General features: G+C 43.5%; 1 protein-coding gene across 1 annotated transcript in view; it reads right to left on the bottom strand.

The window, feature by feature from the left end:
- QRICH2 (glutamine rich 2) overlaps window positions 1-19,142 on the bottom strand; it is a gene marked incomplete at its 5' end in the record, with an annotated part of 70,970 nt that overhangs the window by 44,652 nt on the left and 7,176 nt on the right. The window contains 6 exons of the mRNA XM_081319008.1: window positions 59-159; window positions 5,503-5,597; window positions 6,905-9,536; window positions 12,980-13,081; window positions 14,099-14,170; window positions 16,774-16,878. Of these exons, the coding sequence (XP_081175134.1) occupies window positions 59-159; window positions 5,503-5,597; window positions 6,905-9,536; window positions 12,980-13,081; window positions 14,099-14,170; window positions 16,774-16,878 (3,107 nt within the window). The remainder of the gene's footprint in view (window positions 1-58; window positions 160-5,502; window positions 5,598-6,904; window positions 9,537-12,979; window positions 13,082-14,098; window positions 14,171-16,773; window positions 16,879-19,142) is intronic.

Consider the following 19,142-nt stretch of genomic DNA (forward strand, 5'->3'; position numbering starts at 1 on the left):
TAAACATGCTTGGCCCACCCGCAATACCATCTCTTCTAGTGCTCTCTAGTTTTTTTACCTGAGATAACCTATTTGCAAGGTGATCTGACTAGCTCCTTCTATTTTCTCTGCCTCTTCTCCCGGTGATTCTCCTTCAATTGCATTCTGAATCCTCCTTAACTAGAATCACAATTGGAGGGAAAAGTAATGTTTAGAAGTCAGGTTTGCCACAAATGACAAAATGAATGCTCCAACACTGGAGGTTTTTAAGAAGAGACTGGACAGCCATTTGCCTGAAATGGTATAGGGTTTCCTGCCTGAGCAGGGGGTTGGACTAGATGACCTCCAAGGTCCCCTCCAACTTTATTATTATTATTATTATTATTATTATTATTACTCCTGTATAGAATAAAATGTCCTGTGGGAGAAAAGGGGCAGCACAGATCTTTGTTGAAGCAAAGAAGTCTTGAGGTAGATAAATGGATGAGACCCCTCATAGACTCTGTTTGCCTATGTAGAAATAAATGAAATATTATAAATACCTGGGGTTGGGCAAAGCTTTGGATTTGATCTGAAAGAGATGCTTTCAGATCCCAGCAGCTGTCTATGATTTATTAAAGGAGCTGTGCAAGATTGCTGGATTGTGAGTGAAGTTTCTCTCTAGCAGCAGCAGCATGAACCTGGAAGAATCACATAGCTCCTTTAATAAATTTCTGACTGATGCTGTGTTCATGCTCCATTGCATTCCAAAATACTACCAAAGCACAGCACAGTTCCACAGACTGCAGCTGTTCTACAGCCTTCAGTCTGACAACCTGTAGATATGTTGGATTATAATTTTTACAACTGCTAGCCAAAAAGGGAAGTTATTCCTAGCCATCTGGGAGGATATCCAATGAGTCAAGGATGATGGTGACCTATTCTAGAATGGCCTATAGTTCAAATACATGCAAAATGCCTAACTACAAATTAGAACCACATGCTTCCAACTGTGCTAGACTGAAGATACGTTTACATAAAAGTAGTTTTTTGCAACTCCCCAAAGTCTGAAACCAATCTGCAATCATCTGCAAACACAAGAGTCAGCCAGTGTTCATTCTCTTTTCCTTGAAGTGACTGACCGACCAGAAGAAGTGCACAATCCCATTCCATAATCCAATCAATGTCCATCCCAGCCCTTGAAGTATTATCAGTCTCAAAAATCTGCTTACCTTCATTTTACACAAAAAGAAAATAAACTGCTAGCATTTCTTTCCCCGGTGTGGAAACAAGATGCTGAAACTCTATAATAGATGTTATGATCAGCTTATTTATTTAAGTCTAGGAAGTGGAATCAGGCAAAAATCTCTTGCCAAAGGGACAATGGATTATCTGCAGTGGTTCAACGGAAAATGCCAGCCTTGCTGTGATATCTAATAAATCTATAATGGTAACTGAGAATGACCTTGGGAGATAGGAGGAAGAGCTATAGCCTAAACTAGGGGTGTCAAACTGCTGGCCCACGGGCCGGTTGCATCATGCAGAGGCCCCGCCCACCCCAGCTCCGGCAATGCAAAAAAAAAAGTTGTGATACGTGGCAACATGTCACGTGACGTTGTGAGTTTGACACCCGTGGCCTAAACAATGGTCTGAAAAACAAAATTTGAGACTGAAAGAGCAGGGGTAGTGAAAGCATTTCAGAAGGGACTTCCTTAGTTTTTGAAAGAGTGAAGTGAAGGAAGGGAGGGGTACTTTCAGGCTTACAAAATTCTGTTAATACGACCTTACACTTAAGGCAGAATTAATAATTCTAGCCATGCTTCATATCATCTTGGAATGCTAACAAATTCAGAGGAGTTAAAAGCAAAGAGCAATTGACTCAGCTCTCCAAAACAGACAACATAAACAGATCAATCAGGTTTTAGAATGATTATTCTCAAAAATTTTCATTAGGAATAAAATGGAATCTTTATATAGCCCAATGGGAAAGCAGAGTGTGGAAAATTGGGCATGGCAAGCCCAGCTGCTGTCTGTCCTCACCGCTCTACTCTTGATGCACAAGGGCAACAGCAGAAGCCAGAAAAGGAAGGCGAAAATCAGATCTGTTGCTAGAAGACAACCTATGCAGAAGATCCCAGCTTCAGATTTTGGCATCTCCAGGCACAGCTGGTAAAGCTGAGAGTTGCTACCAAGTGGAGCAGACAATATTAAACTAGGTGAATTTATGATCTTGCTCAATGTTGTTAGTTGCGAAGTCATGTCCGACCCATCGCGACCCCATGGACAACATTCCTCCAGGCCTTCCTGTCCTCTACCATCTTCTGGAGTCCATTTAGGCTCACACCTACTGCTTCAGTGACTCCATCCAGCCACCTCATTCTCTGTCGTCCCCTTCTTCTCTTGCCCTCAATCTTTCTCAGCATTAGGCTCTTCTCCAGTGAGTCCTTCTTTCTCGTTAGGTGGCCAAAGTATTTGAGTTTCAACTTCAGGATCTGGCATTTAAAGAGCAGTCAGTGTTGATCTCCTCTAGGACTGACTAGTTTGATCGCCTTGCAGTCCAAGGGACTCGCAGGAGTCTTCTCCAGCACCATAGTTCAAAGGCTTCAATTCTTTGGCGCTCAGCCTTTCTTATGGTCCAACTTTCACAGCCATACATTGCAACTGGGAAGACCATAGCCTTGACTATACTCACTTTTGTTGGCAGGGTGATGTCTCTGCTTTTTAGTGTGCTGTCTAGATTTGCCATGGCTTTCCTCCCCAGGAGCAAGCGTCTTTTAATTTCTTGGCTGCAGTCCCCATCTGCGGTGATCTTGGAGCCCAGGAAAATAAAATCTGTCACTACCTCCTTTTCTTCCCCATCTATTTGCCAGGAATTGAGAGGGCGGGATGCCATGATCTTGGTTTTCTTAATGTTTAATTTCAACCCAAGTTTTGCACTCTCCTTCTTCACTCGCAACAAGAGGCTCTTTAGTTCCTCTTTACTTTCTGCCATTAGAGTGGTATCATCTGCATATCTTAGGTTGTTGATATTTCTCCCGGCAATCTTAATTTCAACTTTTGATTCGTCTAGCCCTGCCTTTCTCATGATGTGCTCTGCATATAAGTTAAACAGGCAGGGTGAGAGTATACAGCCTTGCTGGACTCGTTTCCCAATTTTGAACCAATCAGTGGTTCCGTGTCCAGTTCTCACTGTTGCTTCTTGGCCCGCATATAGGTTTCTCAAGAGACAAATAAGATGGTCTGGTACTCTCATCTCTTTAAGAACTTGCCAGTTTGTTGTGATCCAGACAATCAAAGGCTTTAGCATAGTCAATGAAGCAGAAGTAGATGTTTTTCTGGAACTTCCTAGCTTTCTCCATCATCCAGTGTATGTTGGCAATTTGATCTCTAGTTCCTCTGCCTCTTCAAAATTCTGCCGGTATTTCTGGTAGTTCTCGATCCACATACTTCTGGAGTCTAGCTTGTAGGATTTTAAGCATAACTTTACTAGCATGTGAAATGAGTGCAATGGTGCGATAGTTTGAACATTCTTTGGCACTGCCTTTCTTTGGAACTGGAATGTAAACTTTTTTTTTAATCCCATTTATATCCCGCCCTTCTCCGAAGACTCAGGGCGGCTTACAATCTAAAGCACAATGTGCTTAGCAATAGCCTTCATTCTATGTATATACCTGCTTATTAGGGCTTTCCCCCCCCCCCCCAAGCGGCATTTTTACAAAGTCAGCTTATTGCCCCCAACAATCTGGGTCCTCATTTTACCTACCTCGGAAGGATGGAAGGCTGAGTCAACCTTGAGCCTGGTGGGACTCGAACCTGCACTAATTGCAGGCAGCTGGTGTTACTTAAGGAGGCATTAGCCCACTGCTCCACCAAGGCTCTGATCTTTTCCAATCCTGTGGCCACTGTTGAGTTTTCCAAATTTGCTGACAAATTGAGTGTAGCACTTTTACTGCATCGTCTTTTTAAGATTTTGAATAGCTCAGCTGGAATACTGTCACCTCCACTAGCTTTGTTGTTGCTCAGCTTTCCTATGGCCCATTTCACTTCACATTCTAGGATGTCTGGCTCGAGGTCAGTGACCACCTCATCGTGGTTATCAAGGACATTAAGCTCGTTCTTGTATAGTTCTTCTGTGTAATTTCGCCACCTCTTCTTAATCTCTTCTGCCTCTGTTAGGTCCCTGCCATTTTGGTCCTTTATCATGCCCATTTTTGCATGAAACATTCCCTTCATCTCTCCAATTTTCTTGAAGAGGTTTCTAGTCCTCCCTATTCTATTGTTTTCTTCTATTTCTTTGCACTGTTCATTTAAGAAGGCATTCTTATCTCTTCTAGCTATTCTCGAATTCTGCATTCAATTGGGTGTATCTTTCTTTTTCTCCCTTGCCTTTCACTTCCCTCCTGTCATCTTGCTCACTACAAGGTCTTATTAAAAACACATAGTCACTTAACATGCAATTTCTACTGGTCCCATATTTCTGCCTCAATCTGCCCAGACTGAAATGCTGTTTGAGCATTGCAAACTCAGAAGAACCTGTCTGGTACAAGATTAGTAACGGAAAAAAGGCTCATTTTTAAAAGAAGGAGCTGTAATCAAAAGCAGCGTTGGGCTGCATAGAATGGCATCACATCACAGGGCACACATAGGAAATGCAAAGGGGGTAGGATGTCTTCCACAAAATGCCCGCCTCCAGAAACAAGTAGCTTTCTCAGACATGCTGTAATTGAGGCCCATATTTTTAGAGACCCAAAGCAGGAACTGGTGATCCCTGCAATGTCTTCAAGTAGTAATCAGGATGTGACTTGACATATTCAGCAAAATGTTGTCTGTACTTGGTCTCAAAACCAAACACTTTAGCATAAAAACATCTCACTTTCCATTAAAAGGGATCATAGTACAAGACTGGATAATAAAGCCAAAAATGACTGAGAGGAGCTTCGTAATACATTTAGGACAGAAAGCTATTGATTACAGATACAACCTCCTTTTAAAAAAAAATCTCATTAGTTTTAAGATAAAATTCAATGCATTAGGATTACGACCACAATTGAGCCCCAAATTTCTGTTGTTAAGTGAGACATCTGTTGAGTTTTGCCCCATTTAACGACCTTTCTCGCCACAGTTGTTAATTTAATCACTGCAGTTGTTAAGTCAGCAACACGGTTGTTAAGTGAATTTGGTTTCCCCATTGATTCTGCTTCTCAAAAGATTACAAAAGGTGATCACATGACGCTGGGCCACCACAAACTTCGTAAGTATGAACCAGTTGCCAAGCATCTGGATTTTGATCAGATGATCATGGGGATGCTGCAAAGGTTGCAACTGTGAAAAATGGTCATAGGTCACTTTTTTCAGTGTCGTTCTAACTTTGAATGGTCATTAAATGAACTCTGGTAGGTCAAGGACTACCTGTACTTAATAAAGCACTTTAAACAATGAGTCATTCAGCTGCGGCCCACGTTCTAGTTAGCCTTCTAAGCCACCATCTCCCTGGAAAATCTGAAAGCAGCCATTCTCACAGCCTGATTCCCCTTCTTCACTTACCACCTCTTTCTCAGACTTGAAGTCTTCTTCCAAGGAACGCATAGCATTAAGTTGTTCTGACAGATTAGGTGGAATGGTAGCAAAGGTCTTATAAACTATCGAGAAACAAGGAGGAAAAAAGCTATGAATATGGTCAGGCAGATCTTGCAACAAAATAATATATAATCACCCATGCCCTTGCCCATTGTACCATTCCCCATCTTTTCAAAGTTCTGCTCCTTTCTACACCTCTGTTCTAAAGTAGTAGTAGCATTCTTCATGACTTGAGAACAGGCTAAATCTTTGAGCTCATCTATATAGCCCTAGAAATGTAATTTCCTCCCATCCTTGAGAATGGGAATCAGGCTGGTAGTGACTTTAAATTACTTAAGCGGTGGGCTGGCAACAACACAAAGGCTACATTGTGAGGCCCCTTCTTAAGAGAAAATGTTAGTGCAGTGTTCCCACGAAAAGGGGTAAGTGTGGATGAGCTTTTTCTTGGGCTCTTTCCTTTTTATCAATACTTTGAGATTCATCCCTTCAAAAGGATCCTGGCCTCTTGTGATTAAAAAAATGCTGACCTCACCATGCCTCTGCTCCCACAAAATATATGGAATGATGATGAAGAGGACAATTTTGCTTTTCAGAAATACTTCAACAATCTCTAGGTCAGTGATGGCAAACCTGTGACATGTGTGTCCAAGGTGACCGTGCCACAACAGTTTTGAGGACATACCAGCGTTCACCAGTTCTCAAAAACATACCCCATTCTTGTCTGATTTGTGGAGGCTGTGGGAGAACAGGGTGTGCTCTTGTACAGCCTCCAGAAATTGCCCATGCTCTTGTGCAGCCTCCAGAGCATTCCAAAATTGTGTGAACGGGAAGTGCTTTCTGGAGGGTGCAGAGGCCATGGAAGAGAATTGTCCAATGCCGCTTCAAAAATGAAGGCCTTGTGCAACCAGGAGCAACCTCACACAGGCTGCAGGGCCTGTCAGCAGAAAGAGAACAGGTAAGGTAAACAGAGCATGGTAGCTCCCAGAAAGTGCCGTGCTGCAGGGGCAATCACGGCCATTTTGAATAGCAATGGTGGTGCTAGGACTGAAGTCAAGGCCCAGACCTTTATTTCAGGGCCAGCCTCAGCACTATGACTGAACGCTGCAGTTTGGGATGGCTAGATGGGGGAGGGGAAGATATTTGTTCTTTTTTAGTTGTGGGGGAGTAGGAGGGGATGACACGCCAGCAGTCAAATTAGGCATTTTCTGAAATTTTGACATGCCGAGCCCAAAGGGTTCACCATCACTGCCCTAGTTTTATTGATACCTCCGTCTTCTTCACATTGTGTTCTTGGGGTATCAGATAGGTTTCGATGAAGGAATTATTATAACATGGGGTAAAAGGAGTTACATGTACATGCAGTCCGTACGTGCATCAGTGAGGAAGTCCTGTAGCCTGCGGAGATCAGAATGGCCACACTTGTAGTAGTCCAGCATGGCGATCTGGTCTCTGAGAGTTTGGTAGAGGTCATTCAGCTGGGAAAGGGAGCGCAGGGCATCCAGGGTCTCTGCATAGCGAGCTGGAGGCGAACTGGTCGAAGAGGAAGGAGTCTCAGAATACCCCATAGGAGTGGTCGAGGGGAGGAGAGGAGATGATGGAGGTATAGCTCCAACACCTAGCACAGGCTGCACAGTCAACTGATCTGCTGGAGCAGCAAGTAAGGCAGGATGTTGATATCCAGGTGGAAAGAGCCTGGGCACTTCAGGCTGGCCAGGATATCCAGTTGGGACTACAGGATAGATTCCAGGGGCACCAGGATATCCGGGTTGTGTCCCAGTTAAAACTCCAGGGTAGACTGGCTGAAGGCCAGGGGCACCAGGATACTCTGCCTCAATCCTAGGAACACCAGGCTGGATCCCAGGAGCACCAGGTTGAACATCAGGAGCACCAGGTTGGGCACCAGGAGCACCAGGTTGGGCCCCTGGAACACCAGGATATGGAGCTTGTGCCCCAGGTCCCCCAGGATAGACCCCAGATAGTGCAGGATAAGATGACTGGACTCCAGGCTCGGCCCCAGGAACACCAGGCTGAGCTCCAGGAGCCCCAGGTTGGACCCCTGGATCCCCTGGATATGGAGCATGAGCACCAGGTGCTCCAGGATAGGGTGGTTGGCCTTCTGAAACTCCATGTTGGGCCCCAGAAAAACCAGGCTGGGCTCCAGGATATGGAACCTGGGCCCCAGGAGCCCCAGGTTGGGTCCCTGAAACCTTAGAATATGGGGCTTCAGCTCCAGATGCATCAGAATATGGAGTCTGGGCTCCAGGACTTCCAAGCTGGGCCTCAGGTGCTCCAGAATAGGGTGCTTGGGTTCCAGGATCTCCAGGCTGGGTCCCAGGTGCTCCAGGATAGGGCACTTGGGCTCCAGGACCTCCAGGCTGGGCCCCAGGTGATCCGGGATATGGTGCTTGGGCTCCAGGACCTCCAGGCTGGGCCCCAGGTGCTCCGGGATATGGTGCTTGGGCTCCAGGACCACCAGGCTGGGCCCCAGGTGCTCCGGGATATGGTGCTTGGGCTCCAGGATCTCCAGGCTGGGCCCCAGGTGCTCCGGGATATGGTGCTTGGGCTCCAGGACCTCCAGGCTGGGCCCCAGGTGCTCCGGGATATGGTGCTTGGGCTCCAGGACCTCCAGGCTGGGCCCCAGGTGCTCCGGGATATGGTGCTTGGGCTCCAGGACCTCCAGGCTGGGCCCCAGGTGCTCCGGGATATGGTCCTTGGGCTCCAGGATGTCCAGGCTGGGCCTCAGGTGCTCCAGGATATGGTGCTTGGGCTCCAGGTCCTCCAGGCTGGGCCCCAGGTGGACCAGGGTATGGTCCTTGGGCTCCAGGTCCTCCAGGCTGGGCTCCAGGTGGTCCAGGGTATGGTCCTTGGGCTCCAGGTCCTCCAGGCTGGGCTCCAGGTGGTCCAGGGTATGGTCCTTGGGCTCCAGGTCCTCCAGGCTGGGCCCCAGGTGGACCAGGGTATGGTCCTTGGGCTCCAAGTCCTCCAGGCTGGGCTCCAGGTGGTCCAGGGTATGGTCCTTGGGCTCCAGGTCCTCCAGGCTGGGCCCCAGGTGCCCCAGGATATGGTGCCTGGGCCCCAGGACCTCCAGGCTGGGCCCCAGGACCTCCAGGCTGGGCCCCAGGATATGGTGCCTGGGCTCCAGGACCTCCAGGCTGGGCTCCAGGTGCCCCAGCTGCTCCAAGATATGGTTCTTGGGTTCCAGGACCTCCAGGCTGGGCCCCAGGTGCTCCAGGATAGGGGGCTCCAGGACCTCCAGGATGGGCTCCAGGACCTCCAGGATGGGCCTCTGGAACCCCCGGATATGCAGGTTGAACCCCAGGTATACCAGGATAGGGACCCTGGGACCCTGGATAGGTTCCAGGTGCTCCATGAAAAGGAGCCTGGGCTCCAGGTGCCCCAGGATAGGTCCCAGGTGCTCCAGGAAAGGGAGCCTGGACTGCAGGTGCCCCAGAATAAGTCCCAGGTGCTCCAGGAAAGGGAGCCTGGACTCCAGGTGCCCCAGGATAAGTCCCAGGTGCTCCAGGAAAGGGAGCCTGGACTCCTGGTGCCCCAGAATAAGTCCCAGGTGCTCCAGGAAAGGGAGCCTGGGCTCCAGGTGCCCCAGGATAAGTCCCAGGTGCTCCAGGAAAGGGAGCCTGGGCTCCAGGTGCCCCAGGATAAGTCCCAGGTGCTCCAGGAAAGGGAGCCTGGGCTCCAGGTGCCCCAGGATAAGTCCCAGGTGCTCCAGGAAAGGGAGCCTGGGTTCCAGGTGCTCCAGGATAAGTTCCAGGTGCTCCAAATTGAGGTGCAAATGGTCCTGGAACCCCAGCAATGCCTGGCAGTGTTCCAGGGACAGCTGCTCCACTTGGAGCCCCTGGTGCTCCTGCCTGAGCTCCTGGTAATCTAGCTGGTGGGCTTTGGACTCCTTCTGTTCTCTGGGCAACAGTGCCAGGCTGAGATCCCACAGTTTTGCCTTCTGGTGAGGTTGAATCAGTTGGAGAGTGTTGGACTGGACTTGTCTCCTAAAAGGAAAATGGAAAGGGGATAGATTTAATAACAGGTGAAAGAGAACAAAAATTTGATTACTAAAAACATAACACATGGGGCAAGATTAGTTGTATTTTTAAAAAATGCAATTTTCTATCACTGACAAAAATATTATAGCCCGAAGTGATTAAAAACAATGCTGGTGCATAATTAGAGAATGTGAACAATTTCAGATAGAATTTGGCATGGCTTTTGATCCTTGGTCACAGATGAATAAAACTGATTTGAGAGTTCAGACCAAGAAGCAGAGTCCCTGATCAACCTGGCTTCCGGTAGCTCAGTTACTTTACCACAGCCTCACTCATTTTTGCAGAGCTGTTGTGAGAATAAATGGCTACCCTAAACTCCTCAGTGGAAAAGTGGAATAATGATGTGACAGGATGTCTCTCAAGCGATATATTTTCACGTCTTTAATTTACCCAAAACGAAATGGGATAGTAACTGTCACACCAATCGGAGAATGTATTGATTTGAACAGGTGACCTTTCCTTTAAACCAGGGGTCTTCAAACTTGGCCCGTTTATGACTTGTGGACTTCAACTCCCAGAATTCCTCAACCAGGCACACTGAGTCATAAAAGGGCCAAGTTTGAAGACCCCTGCTTTAAGCCATCAACAAAACTTGTTTGAAAAGAAAATTACATCCCCAGTGAAAACCTCTCTAAATGCAATAGTATTCATTAAAAGTATCCATAAACTTGTATACATCCACAGCAGAAGTAGGAGGGCATCTGAAATGGTGACAGAAGGACAAACTGCATTTATACTCATTCATTATCTATACACTAATGCTCTCTGTATGATAAATAAACAAGTTGTCTTTGAATTCTTCCCTCAAGAAAGCAAACATAATTTCTAGATATAACAGCATCTCAGTAGGATGATTTCTACAGAGGAATATAGCAAGGATATACTTTCACAAGAAAAATGAATAGAAAAGGAGAATTAACAGGGTAGGTTTTAGTGCTATATGGTTAAAATTCAGGTGAATAAATTTGATGATGCCACAGAAAATGTTTGAATTAAAATAAGAGGGGAACAACTAAACCATATTATCTGGTTCAACAGTAGCAACTGCAAGAGGGATCTTGCAATCTTGCAATCACTTAAATATGAGCCAGCAGTGTGCTGCCACCGTCAAAAAAGCCAATGCAGTCCTAGGCTACATTATCAGAGTTACAGAATCAACATTATGTGAAGTGTGCTGTCACCACGTGGCTGTGTGGAGAAATCATAATGTGGGCAGTCAGACCCTCCTACCCTATGATGTATTTCCTTTCCCCTCCCCTTTCTGGGATGGACTTCCTTCTCCTTGGTCCTGAGAGAGTTCATTCTCCATTAGAGTAGACATGTGATACCAAGCAAACTCAATATGCAGATCCTGGGAATATTACCATTTTCTAACCTTGGGGACACCTTGGGAATATCTTGGAAATGCTGTACGAACACCATCTGAATGCATCCACCTATTGTATTCGATTCTACATGCAATAAAGGTATTTCTATATAAAAGGTGTTTCTACGAGTTCAAGCTATCTGGAGAGATCTGTTAATGTTAATGACATCTGCTTATATAGACCATAGAAGTCTTAACAAGAGATTAATTAAAGTACAACAGCTTCGATCCAGAATATGAAGTGTTAATACCACTTTATAAAGCCTTGGTAAGACTATACTTGGAATATTGCATCCAGTTTTGGTTACCATGATATAAAAAAATGTTGAGAATCTAGAACAGGGGTGTCAAACAAAGATGATTAGAGGACTGGGGGGTAAAAACATACGAAGAATGGTTGCAGGAATTGGGTATGTGTAGTTTAATGAAAAGAAGGACTATGGGTGACGTGACAGCAGTGTTCCAATATCTCAGGGGCTGCCACACAGAAGAGCAGGTCAAGCTATTCTCCAAAGCACTGAAGGCAGGACAAGAAGCAATGGATGGAAGCTAATCAAGGAGAGAACCAACTTAGAACTAAGAGGAAATTTCCTGACAGTTAAAACAATTAATCAGTAGAAGCTGTCGGTGCTTCAACAAGGGAGGTTTTTAAGAAGAGACTGGACAACCATTTGCCTGAAATGGTATAGGGTCTGGTGCTTGAGCAGGTGATTGGACTACAAGACCTCCAAGGTCCCTTCCAACTCTTTTATTCTGTTATACGGTTGAATATACTATTGCTTGACCAAATAAGAGATGAAGTTTATGCCTCTCAAAAGAAAATTACAGTTCTCATAAAGAAACACGTAGATGAGAAACTTTAATTATCCCAACATTTTAGATAGAAATAAAAGACATTTGTAGGGAGATGGATTCTGTCTAGTATGGTACTTTCAGGAAATTTCTGGTTTACCCTTCAAAGGGAAGAAGACAGGAGGATCAGATTTCCTCAACTTCATACTAACTCATTAGGATTATTCCATTGAGGAAATTGCAGTAGCAGGTATATTAGGGAAAGTAATTATGAATGAATGAAAAAAGTAACTCAAGTTGAGAGGGAGAGCTTTAAAAAAACAGCATGCATGTAAACAGTACAAAGGGACTGATTACCAAGGAAAAAACACAGGCAGTGTAGTAGAAGTATGGAGAGATATAAGAAAAGGTAAAGGTCAGAATGAGCCAAGATTGATAAAGAATGCTAAAACCACAAAAAGTCCTTTTTTAGGCATAGACAAAACAAAAGAAAGAGAAAAGAATTATTGCAGCAACAGTCCAATGAAGACTGCAGAAAGTACCCCATCTCTTAAAAAGGCAGATAACATCATGTGAAACAAAACAGCAAAAAAACAAAAAACAAACCAGAACAGTTCAGTTCCTACTTTTGATTCAGCCTTGACTAGCAAAAGCATATTTGTTCTTTCAGATAAATACAAAGAGCAGGTTGAAGAGGTAGAGTTGAATTTTGAGACTGATAGAAATATATTAGAGAATATCTATTTCTAATTATTTAAATGTCAATGTCCAGATTAACCTTATTTTAGAATAAAAATAAAGCAATTTGCTGATAGCCAGAGCAAACCATTACATAATGATATGACAGGTCTTGGAGAAGTGGTGAAGTGCCAGTTGACTGGGAGAGGACAAATGTTGTCCTTAACTTTTTATCTCTCTATAAATTTTAGCCATTATACTGTACTTATAAATTGTTGGATGAATGATATGGAAGGTTCCTTCTTTCTTCAAGAATTAAGGAGGAGAGAGAGAGATCGCACGGTCCATATCTGATAACTCTTTCATATCAGAAAGAGCAATTAAATTTGTAATGTACAAGAAAATAGGCGTCAGTCCTAAATAATCAAACTTATTTTGGGATTTTTTTTTCTTTCTCCAAATGTGGTACAAGTTGATAACCTATGTTTATCACAACTTATTTTCAGCATGAATCTATGGTGGAAACATGACATTCTAACTGAATCATACTCACAGGAGACGGGCTCTTGCTCTTCACAAGGATATCTTCAAGAACTTCCCACCGCACCATTTCTTCTGGGGATGGGAATTGGTTTAACCTCCTCTCTAAATCTTTCTAGAAAGGAATCAAAACCAAAACGTATGAAAATCATCCTTTCTGTCCCATACGTTCTGTCCACCATCATTTTTTCTTCATTAGGAATTTGGAAGCCCAGGTAATTACTTTAGACAACAGCATCAAATTAGGAAGCAAATCATCCAGCAATTAGTTGCTCCAGGACTCACTCTACTTTCCCTTCTCATTTCCTTGTTCCTTTTGTAAGTCAAGTCTGTTTCAGACCATCAGCAGGGATTATCATCACAGACATCCCTGAAAGCGCATAGGTCACGATGCATGACTCAGACATGCAACTTACATACTTTTTGTCAATTGTAACCATGAAAACAATGGTAACCATGTGCTATTGCTAAGCACATTGATTGCTAAGCACATTGATTTGTGCTTAGATTGTAAGCCGCCCTGAGTCTTCGGAGAAGGGCGGAATATAAATGGGATTAAAATAAAATAATAAAAAAATGATCCAAATTGCGAAACATATCATCTGTACAATGACATCATAGCAAGAGAAAACATGGAGAAGATTATTTGAATGAATGAGTGAATGACAGCCTTGCTTAGTTAGGACCTGCCAATGTGCTGAGACTTTGCCAAAAAAAAAAAAGAGTATGTGCCAATTCAGAGAGCTAGACAGTGAACCTGGAGATCACAAATGACTTGTGGAGTTTCTCATGCCATTAATTTGCAGCAGAAGCACTGGGGAGGACTGTCAAGAGTTCATCTGCATGACCTCTGGCAGTTTTCTATAAAGCGAACCCGATAATGCAAGAGAAAAGTGGGACTGCCTATATAAACCAAATTTGGTGCCAGTAAGAAGCAGAATTCCTGGGCAAACAACAGTGCCAAGCTTGCACACTAAAAGAACTTCAGACCAGAATGAAACACGTAGTTAACACAGAGCACCTGGGGGCCATTGGATAAACTGCTTCAGATACTTTGGATTCTACTACACCATCACTAGCGGGTGTTTGAGCTGGCAGAAAAATTACTTTTCTGGGGAAGGCAAGAACATACCAAATCGTGATCCAAACTACTCTGATCGCTCAGGCAAGTATTTAAACGATCGTCAAATCCACGAGGATCTAGCTGCAAAATGAAATAAAAGTTTGGGTTACGCTTTTTATTCAAATAAAAGATGTGATTATGAATAAGTACTAAACACGTCATAAAGGTAAGTTAAATGTTTTGCCTGTTTGCTCACGTAGGGGAAATTCAAACAAACAAACAAAAAGAATGCCTTAGTCAAAGTAAGTGTATTGCTCTGGGGGCCATTTTTTCCCCTCTTATAATTCTGGGGGGCAGGGGGAGAAGGAAAGTAAACATCTCCAATCCCAGAGTGCAAAGAATCGAAAACAAGCACCAGGAGATAAATTGGTCTCAAGGAACAGCTCTTGAGTACAGTTCATTTAATATTACTCAAAAATATAAGCAACCACCAACATGAATAGCGTCTATGAATATAAACAGTTCCAAGCAAGGTGTTCTTTTTTTTTTTGTAAAACTATAGTGCTCGGGTTTGATAAATTCAATGTTGATAGATATTGAGGGAGTCTTTTAGGCATTGCTCCAACGACTCCAATCACAATTGGCATAACAACAAATTTCTTTTTCCATAAGCGTTTGATCTGCCAGTCCCGGTTTTTGTACACTTTTCCAATTGTTTTTCCTCAATCCTAGCATCAATAGTGCTAGTGCTAGTGACATCAACAAACCAGACTTTCTTCCTTTTCAGTAACTGTTTTATATCAAGCATGTTATGAAGAAGATGCATGTCTGTTTGGATCTTAAAAGTCCCATAAAATTTTAACCTGGTCATTTTCCAAAACCTTCTCCATTTAATGGTCCCCAACGTTTTGACTATAACTTCTGGCAAAAGTTTCCAATAAATAATTTAAAACCCTGCTTGTAGTCACTTTGTGAAATTTTGCTTCACCCACTGGTCAGTTCTTTCATCCTTTTCAACAGAAAGACAATATTTAGTTGACAAAATTTAAGCAGCTAAAATAAAGCCTTCTGTTTCTTTTTTAAAATGCTCCTGATCTTAACCATGTGTTGTTTTTTTAAAAAAAATCACTTTTCTTCAGTATCCTTCAAATATTGGCCATGTATTGGCTTGTCCTTCCAATTAACAAATTTATTTTCAATTTTTTTATATATATTCAGCTTTCAGCTTTGTTTTTCCCCCAAGAGCTTTCCTTCATTGACTTCTTTTAGCAAGGGTTCTTGGCTTTTCTTACAGCCAATGACTGCCAAATGTAGTCTTTATTATTATTATGCTTGGTCCCATAGTGAACCAAATGTTTAGACTGGATTTGGCATTTTCATTCACCCCTGGAGTCCTTACCACAGTCCTGAAATAGGCAAAGATTGTTTGGTGGTGTTAAAGGTGGTATTGCCCAAGGCGCCTATTACTATTATTACTATTATTATTATTGTTTGTAGTACTATTAAAGTACTATTTATTATTTTCATAAAACAAAATATTTGAAGCTTAATGAACAATATGAAATTTCATGAAGGGGTTAATGAATTGAAGAGTTTGGGGGACTCTGACCCACAGTAGTCCCCCCACTGCAGTACTGATAAAATAATCTCTTTTCAATTTTCAGACAAGGTAGAGAAACGCTGATTAACTCTAGTGGGCACTTTCACATACATCCACACCCTAAATAAACTGCATAGAAACTTGATCCAACTCAGGGCTGTTGCAGGAGACAGTTTATATCCCGCACCACTTTTGCCAAAACCTCAATCAAGAGATTGGATTGTATACCCCACCCTAGTAATTTCTGGAAAAATCATGAACTCAGTGTAAAGATAGTCCTCAATGTACAATCACAACTGAGGCCAAAAGTTATGTTGCTAAGCAAGACATTAGTTCAGTGAATTTTGCCCCATTGGACAACCTTTCTTGCCAAAGTTGTTAGGATTATCTGTACTTCTTTGTATGGATCAGCACCTGTGATTCCAGGCCCACAAAACAAAAACGAAGCATTTGAACTATTGTTCTGCCCTGATTTGTAAACTTCTGCCTCTTGTTGAAAAGTAAAAGACAATTCAACCTCCCCTTGATATATATATATATATACATGGATTGTAGGGACGCAGTGGCTCAGTGGGTTAGGACGCTGAGCTTGTCGATCAGAAGGTCGGCAGTTTGGCGGGTCAAATCCCGAGTGCCGCGTAACAGAGTGAGCGCCTGTTACTCGTCCCAGCTTCTGCCCACCTAGCAGTTCGAAAGCACGTAAAAATGCAAGTAGAAAAATAGGGACCACTACGGTGGGAAGGTAACAGCGTTCCGTGCGCCTTTGGCGTCTAGTCATGCCGGCCACATGACCACGGAGATGTCCTCGGACAAACGCTGGCTCTTCGGCTATGAAACGGAGATGAGCACCGGCCCCTAGAGTCGGAAACGACTAGCACACATGTGCGGGGGAACCTTTACCTTTACCTTTATACATGGATTAAGCCCACTACATTCCACAGTTCTTCCTTATATGTATTTACATATGCATGGATGTGTGTTTTCATTTGGAAGTAAGTGCAGGCAGTGCAGAGTCAGACTACCAAATGGGTAAAATCTGGATTCCCCAAGGTTTTAAGAAAGAAGAAAACAACCAAGTCTTGAACATATGCAGCCAACTCCCAAAGGTTTGCAGGCCCAACAGAGCAAAATAAAAGCTGCTTACAAAAGCTAAATGCTCTTTGATTTTTTTTACTTCATCCTCCAAGTTGCTTGTGGCTGATTTCATGTTGCTTGTCTCATCCACCAAATCTTGTAAGAGGGACATAGCCTACAAAAGGAAGAGAGTGAGAAAGTGAAAGGTGAATTTGTTCACTCCTCAAAACAATTAAGGATGATCTCTAGTTTAGCCCTTGCCTTTCTCGTGTTTCTGAGGTTTGAAACCAAACAAACATACTATAGGTAGGAAATCTATGCTTAAATCTCACAAACTAATGTTATTTCAAAGCAGTTGGTAGGGGGCTGCAGTTAAAGAATGCTTTTCCTCTGCAACAAAAGAAAAAAAGGAAGTCAGGAAAACGCAGAATTTTATTCTTAAGGAAAAATGAATACATTCTCAGGAGGAATCTAGGTCTCTGCATTGATCATTCTTTGAAAATTAATGTGAGGCTACTGAAGGGATCAGAAAGTATTCCACCAAATGCTAGTTTAGGAGGAGAGGCCACAGCTTCCCCTCCAAAATCAAAATAATTCTTAACCAAATAAGCGGAGAGAATATTCAGAGCAGCAACATATTTGAATTAAGTTTCCTGAGTTCCCTGTCAGTCAAAAGGGAATAAACACGAATAGCATTGGCCCTAGGGGAGAAAAGCGTGTTCCAATTTCTAGAACAGGCCATAGAGGGAGAACAAGGAAGCCACTGGCAGTTGAGACCAACACCATTCACTGAAGAAGAACACTTCCATCCAATGTAATCTTCAAATAGCCCCATCACACATTCTTTTTTTTTAAAAAAAATCAGGAAATCTTGAGAAGGGGAAAAAAGATGCCTTGAGAAATCAATGTAGTTAAAATAAAAAGATTCCACAAAATGTTCATTTAAAAAAAGCATTTCTATTCCATTTTCATATATTTCATAGTACACAGTATATCACCTCCCTGATGATCATCCATGTCTGGCTCTGTCCTTCCTTTATCGTCAACCCCCTCCCCCCGGTGTTACCCCCCGTTGATAGGGCTCTCAACTTGGCCGTCCTCCTGGATTCACGGCTCAGTTTAGAAGATCATATAGGAGCCGTGACCAGGGGGGCTTTTGTCCAGGATCGCCTGGTGCGCCAGTTGCGACCCTATCTGGACCGAGATGCCCTACGCACAGTCACTCATGCGCTCGTGACCTCCCGTTTAGACTACTGCAACGCTCTCTACATGGGGCTGCCCTTGAGGACCACTCGGAGGCTTCAACTGGTGCAGAATGCGGCCGCACGAGTTGTGATGGGGGCTTCCCGATACTCCCATGTAACACCTCTACTCCACGAGCTGCATTGGCTTCCAGTTGCCCTTCGGGTGAGATTCAAGGTGCTGGTGATGACCTATAAAGCCCTTAATGGCTTGGGTCCGGGTTATCTGAGGGAACACTTGCTGCAGGCATCAAGCTCCCTTCGTCCTGTGCACTCCCACAGGGAGGGCCTTCTCAGGATACCGCCGGTTAGGGAATGCCGGCGGTTTATTCCTAGGGGAAGAGCGTTCTCTGTGGGCGCGCCTGCCCTCTGGAATGATTTACCCGTGGAACTTAGGACCGCCCCCGATCTGCGTTCATTTCGCCGGGACCTGAAAACCTGGTTTTTCGATCTATCAGGCCTGGACTGAAGGGGTTTTAGCTTTTTAAATGTTGTTTTAATTGGGCTTAATTAATTTAATGTATTTTAATTCTATATTATTTTTATATTGTATTTTATGCTGCCCTGTAAACCGCCCTGAGTCCTACGGGAATAGGGTGGTATAGAAATTTAAATAAATAAATACATAAATAAATAAATAAATAAATAAATAAATAAATAAATAAATTTGATGCAACTAACTCTACTTTTAAAATTACGTTAAAAAAAAAATCTAACCATGTTTAGATGCCGATTCCAGTCTACCGTTAATTTTTTATCTGTGGTGGAAGAAATTTAGGCACAGGAAGACACAACTGCTTCTGAAGAAGAGTTAATGCCCAGAATGCTAGCCAGAAACTCTCAAATCTTAGCTCAATGCTTAGTGGCTGCATTGCTTTAACCTTGCTTTATTAAAGCTCCCATTACTGGCTAATTTGCACAGCCATGATCCATGCTTTAAAAGCCAGAGAGGAAATGTTCATATAACACATCTTAAACCAAGCACACCACAAGATAATTTAATGTGATGTATAAACCCAGCTCCTCCTCCTTCCTCTTCTTTGGCCAAATGGTACTTTATTGCCAGTGCTTGCCATGATCCACATCTTATCAGGGTCCCAATAGCTGTTTCGGGAGTTTTTGGGTTGCTGCTATTTCTACCATCCAAGCAATGAGAAGAGTAAGGGGGGAAAAATGTCCTCATTCTCTTGGAGAGAGA

This window comes from Vipera berus (assembly GCF_964194415.1).
Source record: "Vipera berus genome assembly, chromosome: 2".
NCBI lineage: Eukaryota > Metazoa > Chordata > Lepidosauria > Squamata > Viperidae > Vipera > Vipera berus.